The sequence below is a fragment of the Sphaeramia orbicularis genome, chromosome 6, assembly GCF_902148855.1.
Source record: "Sphaeramia orbicularis chromosome 6, fSphaOr1.1, whole genome shotgun sequence".
Lineage (NCBI taxonomy): Eukaryota > Metazoa > Chordata > Actinopteri > Kurtiformes > Apogonidae > Sphaeramia > Sphaeramia orbicularis.
The window spans coordinates 47,041,595-47,050,319 of NC_043962.1; the positions used below are offsets into that span (position 1 = coordinate 47,041,595).

General features: G+C 39.9%; 2 protein-coding genes across 3 annotated transcripts in view; one reads left to right on the top strand and one right to left on the bottom strand.

Moving 5' to 3' along the window:
- The window catches only part of tubgcp6 (tubulin gamma complex component 6), a 37,524-nt gene that overhangs the window by 17,880 nt on the left and 10,919 nt on the right, over positions 1 to 8,725 (top strand). The window contains exons 19-25 of one of the 2 annotated variants that reach the window (XR_003935545.1): positions 188 to 356; positions 1,141 to 1,282; positions 1,729 to 1,923; positions 2,531 to 2,663; positions 3,578 to 3,791; positions 4,963 to 5,156; positions 5,332 to 5,513. Coding sequence is in view for 1 of the 2 variants with exons in the window: in XM_030135696.1 (XP_029991556.1) it covers positions 188 to 356; positions 1,141 to 1,282; positions 1,729 to 1,923; positions 2,531 to 2,663; positions 3,578 to 3,791; positions 4,963 to 5,156; positions 5,332 to 5,423 (1,139 nt within the window). In the remaining variant the exon portion in view is untranslated. Of the gene's footprint in view, positions 1 to 187; positions 357 to 1,140; positions 1,283 to 1,728; positions 1,924 to 2,530; positions 2,664 to 3,577; positions 3,792 to 4,962; positions 5,157 to 5,331; positions 6,478 to 8,725 lie in introns of those variants that run through there. The other variant, XM_030135696.1, reaches the window with a different exon arrangement.
- Positions 6,019 to 8,725, bottom strand: part of appl2 (adaptor protein, phosphotyrosine interaction, PH domain and leucine zipper containing 2) — a 21,559-nt gene continuing 18,852 nt past the window's right edge. Inside the window, exon 21 of the mRNA XM_030135697.1 lies at positions 6,019 to 8,206. Coding sequence (XP_029991557.1) covers positions 8,075 to 8,206 — 132 coding nt within the window. The 3' untranslated portion in view covers positions 6,019 to 8,074. The remainder of the gene's footprint in view (positions 8,207 to 8,725) is intronic.

Here is an 8,725-nt window from a genome sequence, read left to right on the forward strand (position 1 = left end):
ATATAATTAGTCAGTGTTTTGAATCTCATTTGCATTATCTATTCTAGGAAAAACTGCACTTGTGTGATATTGTTGAATTTACCTTTTGCTTTTATTTTGTTTGAGTATACATTTCAATCTTTTAGTCTGCCGTTTCCTGTAGTTGTGTAGTTGATATTTATTCAGCAGCATACCTCTCTCTCCACAGCTTCATCCCCAGAGAGTCAGCTACTGAAGCATGTAACCCGGGGCCCCTGGGGACTTCCCATAGACCCCACCCTCCACCGGGCGACAGACACCACTACCGTCCAGCTTAGCGAGATGGTTTCCCTGCCGGTCCTGATAAAACACTCCGTCACTACCCCGCTCATCACACAGTAAGTCACTGACTGAAAGAAAAGGTTTCGTTTAGGACATGGATTTGAACATTTTGCTTTTAAGCACACTGGGGGTTATTGTTTACAAGCAAGAGTTTTAAGAATCTTTGAAAGAGTGCGTATTTGCACATTTACAAAGAGAAAATGCAGGTATCAGGTTTTCATTGATCTCATGTCATTTTTTTGCTACTTCAGGCCACTCCAGCTGTAGTTGAGTGTATAATGTACACTGCAGAAATAATTTAAATTCCTATTACATTCCACACTTGTAGGATCGTTTCCTGTTTGAAAATCCATCACAACTCAAGGCAGGCTTGTCAGTCTTCACCTACAGTGTCTTTGCACACTGTGCAGTTTAGCGCTTGTGTGTAAAGGAATTGCTTTCTCATCCCTTTTTTCACACAGGCAGGGTGCTGTAAATTTAGTGCTGTAATTCATAGCTCAAAGTTTTGATTAACACATCTCCACATACATGCACCTCCTTAGATGACACAGTAGACTTTGGCAGAAATGTCAACTCTATTTTTATATCTCTCCTGCTGACTTTTCAGGAAGAAAATTTTCCTAAATTTCAGAGTTATAATAATATGACTGCAGAGGAATGATTGAAAGTATGGGGCGTAAAATGAAAAATCACCAGTAGTCAGTAGCCTTTTCCATATTCTTCCTCATTCCCACCCTCTGTATCAAATTTGCAAGTCAGCATCATTTTCAGCACTGATTCTTGTGTCAAACCCTTCCCTTCCTTACCTTGGATGCTCTCCCATTCACCCTTTATTCCTAGTGTTTCACTGGTGAACAAAGCAGTCGTGGACTACTTCTTTGTGGAATTAGGGGTGGAGAGACACTTTGAGGCGCTGCGCCATTTCTTGCTGATGGAGGATGGAGAGTTTGCACAGTCCCTCAGTGATCTACTCTTTGAAAAGGTAATGCTCTTTCAGAAGTGTTGTCTTCTCTGCACTATTCAAATTGGGCTGATATAAGGCATTTTTCTTCAATTTATTGCACCTTAGTAGAATTTGAGTAAGGATATCTTAGAACAGCCCAGATGTCCTTGTTTCCCCAATGATTGCCGTGCATTTTAAAGTTTTTTGAGTGTTCAGCATTCCATGTTTTTAGTATCTTGTTAATGCAGTTTAAAGCATTACAGATGACAGATCATATTTAATCTACCTAATGCTTATAATATTATTTCATTTCTTTTTCCTGTGCTAATTCATGCATGTTGCTTATGTCCGACAGCTTATCCTATCACCTTAGTGTTTTTCTGTAAGCTTTCGAGCCTTGGCAGCTCATTAGAGGTGTACAGGTACAGTTGATATCCATATTTGACCTTTGTGGTTGCTTTTGCCCAATGTTTCATCCCCTCCAGCTGGGCAGTGGACAGACTCCAGGTGAGCTGCTCACCCCACTGGTCCTCAACTCCATTCTCAGTAAGGCCCTGCAGTACAGCTTACACGGAGACACTCCTCTGGCAAGCAACTTCACCTTTGCCCTTCGATTTCTCCCGGAGACCTTCCACCCACACGCACCCGATTCCCTCAACTGTCTAGAGCTTCGCTACAAGGTAAGTATAGGTGGTTAAACGCCGTGAATATCAGCGTGTGAATGCATACATGGGTGTGCTTGTCTCAGCAGGAGTGGCAGCTTGAATGTGACAACCTGTCATGTTTTGACAAACTGCTCTTAGTGTGGAAAATTGGCTTATCATGCACTTAAATGCGTGAACTTTTTAGATTGATTGGAGTCGGGTCTTTTAGATGGCATACACTGTGACTAATGCCATACATATCGTCCTCTGCTCTTGTTGTCTTTCCTTGTTCTTCACCCTCCTATCTCTCTCCCGACTCCTGCCTTTACTCCATTTCCATCCCTCTCTCACCCTGTCCTTATCTCTTCCTTCATGTATTTTGCACTGTTTTTTTCCTCTTTCCCATTCCTCTTCTGCTTCTACTCATCTCTCACCAATCTGTCTTCCCCTCACAATCCTCTCACCTCCTTTATCAACATCTTGGCATTCACACCTTTCTCCTCCACACCCCTAGCTTCATCTATCTTGTTTCTCTACCTGGTTTTCCAGAGCTCTTGTTCTACTTTCTTTATCTCACTTTTACACTGTCTCAGTCTCACACTATAACAGACTTTTTTTTGTCACTCATCTTTGTTTATGTCAGGTGGAGTGGCCGCTGAACATCATCATCACGGACAGCTGCATGAACAAATACAACCGTCTGTTCTCATTTCTGCTGCAGCTCAAACACATGGTGTGGAGCCTACGTGATGTCTGGTTTCACCTCAAGAGAACGGGTAAGAAAGGGGAGTGTTTACTTCATGAATTTACCACGTGTTATTTTTTACAAACCACATCTTACCACTTTTTTGAGGATTTTTGAGAAATAGCACAGTGCATTACATAGTATCGATCTTTGGATGTGTGCAAACTACAAAACTGGATGATGGAGAGAAAAACAAATCAGTCAAAAACTTCAGTGGTAAACCCTATTCTCATAGGGTTAGAAAAACCTGTGGAACTCCAATGTTTCAGAAATTAACCCCTCCATGTCTGTGTTTTGTGCATTACAGCACATTTGCATGGGATAAACGAAGTCCTGACCAAATTTACTGACATTATCCCACAGATATGATGTCAAGGCTCACTAGGATAACAGTTGAGCCTGTTGAAAGATAGAAATGTTCATTCCTGAATGCTGCCATGCATGTCAGCCATCTGATCGCTTTTAGAGATTTCACTCTGCTGAAGGATTTGAGCTTGCTCTTTCTACAAATAGGTTTCCGTGGTGAGTTGCGACATGAATTTGCTCTGTTTGTAATTGCCAGTGCAGCCTCCATAATTCTCAGGCAGGAATCAGGCAAAATAAATGCACAGAAGACATAAAATTTTGCATATCACATTGCAAGTCACAATATCAATTTGCATGAGATTAATTCAATCACAGGACGTCTGTGTTTGCAGTGGGATAGTTTTTACTGTATATGATTAAGATCACAGATTACGTTGACGCATTACAAATAACCTAAGGTCTTACTGTGACACCTGAGGAAAGCATGGAAGCGTCCTGCAAACACACAGAGACAAGCCCAAAGGGAGCCACTGATGCAAAATAAGAATTAATTTCATTTGCTAATCTGTAACAGGCATATGTTTTCTTATGATGTATCCTTGCATTGCATCATAGGTTGTTTTAATGGTTGTCTTTCAGCGCTGGTGAAAGGTGCAGGTCGCTCTGTTCAGTTCCGTCAGCTGCAATTGTACCGACACGAGATGCAGCACTTTGTCAAAGTGATACAGGGATACATCGCCAACCAGATTTTACAAGTGTCCTGGAGCGAGTTTACTGCCAAATTGGCTGCTGCAAATGACCTAGATGCCATCCACCGCACACATGCAGACTACCTCAACAGAGCCATCTTCAGGTGAGAGGTGGAACTGTGCATATGAAACACTGGATGTATTTTAATGCTTCATCATTGTAATACAAATGGTAATAGTTCATCTTGATTCAGTTATTTATTTAGTGATTAGAATTTTGTGCTCCACAGTCTAGTCATAAGTATTTTATTCAAATCAAATCACATTTTTTTATGTAGCGCCAAATCATAACCAAAGTTATCACATGACACTTTACACATAGAGCCTGTCAAAACCAGACTCTCAAGCCAATGTACAGAAACCCAACAGAGTCCTCCAGGAGCAAACACTTGTGACTGGGGACAGTGGTGAGGAAAAACTTCCTTTGAAAAGGCAGAAACCTCGAGCAGACCCTGACTCCTAGAGGATGGCCGTCTGCCTTGACCAGTCGGAGTAAAAGAGAGAGGGTAAAGGAGGAGAAAAAGAGAGAGAGAGACTGGGGTAGAGGGGGAGAAGGGGAGAAGGGAGGGGAGTAGGGGGAGACACATGGATGCAATTGATGCACAGATAAATGAACTAGAACTGTCAAAAGTAGATCAGCTGGTGTTAGTATAATTACTGAAAACCAGAAAAAAGGTCCATGACTGTTAATACTACGTTTTTCTAAAGTACTACTTACAAAAGTAATTGGAAACTGATCAAACTTTCAAGAACATTTAAAGGTGTTTAAAGGGCATATCTGCTCTGAAACAAGAGAAGGATACAGATTTCATTTTTTATTATGAAATCATGTGGCAGATTCTGGCTGGGGAGACGTCTTTGGGAATCTAACCATCATGCACTGGAAGACTGTGTGTGTTTTGTGGGTCTCTACTTCATGGAGGACCACAGTATATTGCAAAAATTGAATTTTGAACCAACCATCACAACTGCAACATCGATAAAAACAGAAAAATTCATGGGTGATGAGTAATTTCTTCAGGCTGTCTGCAGGAATGGAAAGTTGACAAGTCATACTCTGCACCCATAATTTCATAGAAAATGAATTTTACCTCCTTGTAAAAAAGTTAATTAAAATTCTATCTGTGTCTGAGGCTAACTTGTGAACCTGATGAATGATCTAATCTCATTAGGAGAGGTTGTCAGTTTCACAGTTTTCCATGTATAATTTGAGCTTGTCTAAAAATCAAAGTTCTGTCTCATTTTCTTAAACTTTGTACTCCATTTGGTCCCCAGGGGGCTGCTCACAGAGAAGGCAGCGCCGGTTATGAACATCATCCACAGTATCTTCAGTTTGATCCTCAAATTCAGAGCTCAGCTGATTGCACAGCCTTGGGATAACCAGCAGGGGGAGGCAGTGCATCCTAGCTTCATTGCCATGCAGCAGTCCTACAACACCTTCAAGTATTACTCTCACTTTCTTTTCAAAGGTAAAGTCACTGAATATATTTTTTTTTTACATCTATTTCCGAGAAAGCTGAAGTAAACGAGCTCTTCATCCTGCTTACTCAGTATTGTCTTAATTAGCTGCAACAATGTGTTTTGCTCATTTTAATGAGGCTTGTGTTGACAAGAATTTAACAATTATCTCACTTCTTCCTTTAGTGGTAACCAAGTTGGTGAACAGAGGCTACCAGCCTCATTTAGAGGACTTCCTCCTTCGCATTAATTTCAACAACTACTACAAAGACTCCTGAAGAACATGAAGGGGCACAGGAGCTAAGTGTCACAATTATATATGCTAGATGTGATTGAAAATGCCGATCCATTATGCACAAAAAATGTTTGTCTTTTGCTATATGTTTGTAAGGTAGATAATTGGATCCTTTCTGCTCTTCAAGTGTGTAAAATATTGTAAACAGGCATGGATTTTGGCATAGTAACTAAATAAGGCGATCGGCTCTCATCGGTGTGCAGGATCCAAACATTTTGCTGTTTTATAAACTATAAACTGTCAATGTCTGTGAATGAAGTGGACGTAGTTACTGTAATGTCCTGGTGTGCCTTGAGCTTTGTAGAAAATAGCTTGTGGGCTGCATATAAATTGTTAATTATATGTAAATACAAAAAGGAAATGCTTTGTTTAATAAATCCTCTATTCTTTAATGTGTTCTTTTGTGATGTAAAGAAAACACGGCTTTTACTTGAGTAAGAAAAAATTACTTGCATTTATTAAAGATTGCATGTTGACATTGGTTTTAGAAAACTAGGACAAATTAAGTGCAAAGCCTTATACGTAGTGGATTCTGTCAACTTCAGCCATTTACAAAAAGAAAGAGGGAGAAAATGCAGTCCTTGCTATATTACTGACATTTATTTTCTACACCATGAGTACCGAGACTTTTCCTGACGGTGCATTAGTTACAAAGCAAAACTATAACACGACTATGCGACACAGCTGTAATATGCATAATGGTCTGCAGCAGGCCACATAGGAGGACTTGGATTCTTGACTAGATGGAGAAGTTCCACCAACAGAGCCATCAATCAAAGAAATGCCACAGGCTCCGGCTTGTGCAGGTCAAATTGGATTCTGTAGGCTGCACAGGTTTGGGATGCTCTGGCAGATTAATAAAGGATGTGCTTCTGGAACAGCACCTATAGAAGGATGGTACCTTTTGATGGACAGACATTTCTCTTAGGTTTCAGATGACTTGTCAATACGCATTTACATGAGCAAACAGAAAGACAATTTGAACCATTACATTTCACTTCTTTTTAAAAACACACTGTACAGTGTTATCCAACATGGTCAAAAATGACTCATCTTAACCACATTTTATCCTTCTTTTAACATGAGTTTTAACCAGAGCTCTGACATATAGATGTTCAGTATAAAAAGCAAGCAAGACCGCTGGTCGACACAAAGTAGCTTTAACAATCACCATCACGTCAGTGGCTTTGACCTCGTCCAAATTACACAGTACAAACATGTCACAGTTGCTCAGTGCATCACAGGCTCCCACTGTCAACGGAGATTAGTGTTCCTGCTCAAATGGGCTAAAACTGAACAAAAATATGCTGGGGTGCAGCTGGAAAGACCAATTTCACAGATCAATCACTTTCCTTTTGTTTTTTCTGTTATGATTACAATTCATATACATGAGCTCAGTGAATGGCTTTTTAATAAGTACATACATAATATCCCACTGTAGTCTGCCTACATGCGTTACTATGACATTTTAGCTGTTTTTTTAAGTAGTACAGCTCAGTGAAGAGGTTTTAATCTTCAGCAAAGGGAACAAGGAAGAAGACCGTTATTTAATCATGCTCTGATTAAACATCATAAAGACACTGGAACAGATCATATTTACAGAGGCTTTCACAAAAACTGAGTGCAAAGTACTTCTTAATTTAACTACAGAATCTCTGGGCTGTTTGAGAAAAACCTGGCATACTGGCGTCTGAAGACTTGTTTTACTGTTAGGAGAGAATTAACATGTAAAACATGACATTGATTCATTCACTTGGTAGGAATGCTTAAGATAGTCAGGATGCCAAGTCTGTTGAACGTCGTCGTGGCAGGATTGCAAACGATCTCCATTTTGCTTTCATCAAAAAAACAACAACACATCATGCCAACCATGTTCACAGCTTTGATGCATGCTCACAGACTAATTATAATCTATGCAGCAGTCACTGCCCTGCAGATACAAAGGGAGTGCCTATTTTTAAGCTTCATTGTTAAATTCCTTAATCCTCTGTATCTCAGTGTCCCAATTAGTGCATTCTGTACCCATTAAGTCTTATTAAAAAGATATAAACCTTGGAAGTGCAATACCTTTTTGTACATGGAGAATTAAGAAATAAATGCAGTAAGTAGTTGCATAAGAGCTTTATGAGTTATATAAGAAATAAAAAGAAAAAAAGAAATAAACTCTCCAAAAGAATGTCCAACTATGTAAACCTAAAATGAAGCAAACAATTCACCACCTTTTCCTAGAGAAGTGTCAACAGATAGGTGGGGATATTAGAAGACAATAAAACATAAACATTACATATATGTACTGTTGCCCTCACTGTGGTGGATAAACAAGACAAAGCTTAGTACCAAATCCAATAACCCATGCTACAGACTGATCTCAGGAAAGCAGATCTAATGGAGTATCCATGAGATGTGCTTTTTGGAACCAGGCGACCCTTGGCCCTTGACTTCTGCTTTCATTACAGCACATAACTGGAGATTTAGTAACACAGGAAGTGAACTACACTCTCTAATACAGGTGTTACGGTACCAGAGTTAGGGCTAGAGGTCATAGTGAAACCTTAATCCAGGGAAATTCGTCTCCTCTGAGTAAAAGTCGAACTGTGGCCCTGGTCTTTGTAGTGGTTTTGGTCTTGGTTGGGACTAAGCCTCAGATTCCAGGTCTTCCTGTCCAGCTCCGTCATTCGTGTCACCCGCCTCAGGCTCCAACAGCAAGAATTTGCCGTCATTAGTTAGTGGCATGTTCTTCATGAGCTCGGCCAAAGCCTCTGGGTCCTAGTCAAAACAAAACACAAACACAGCAGTTACAACCATCTGGAAAGCAAACTTTTTGTGTGGGTGTAAAAGTTTTGTGAAAATGTTAGTTCTTGTATGTAAAATAAGGGTTTATATAGAGGTGACCAACACCATCTAGTGGTTGTTTTCATACTTATCTTCATTAACATCTCCAGTAATGTATTTTTTTTTTCCTTTTCAATACTTAAAATGGAAATTCACTACAGCAAAACAAGGATAAATATCACATATAGACATAGAACCTGGAAGACGAGGGTTTAAGTGATGCTAATAACAAAATAATGACACCCTTGTGGCTAAAAATGATCCATCTGGAATCCTAAACTCTATTCACATGGGACTAGTATTACCTGTGGTAATTGGTAATAATTGCAGAGGTTGTCTGTGATCTTAATCCCATGTGAATCTGCCATATCTGTAAAACTTCCACTGCAAATTACCTGCCCTATTTCAGCAAAGAGGTCCTGTAATAATATTAATCCAGTGTGAATCGACATT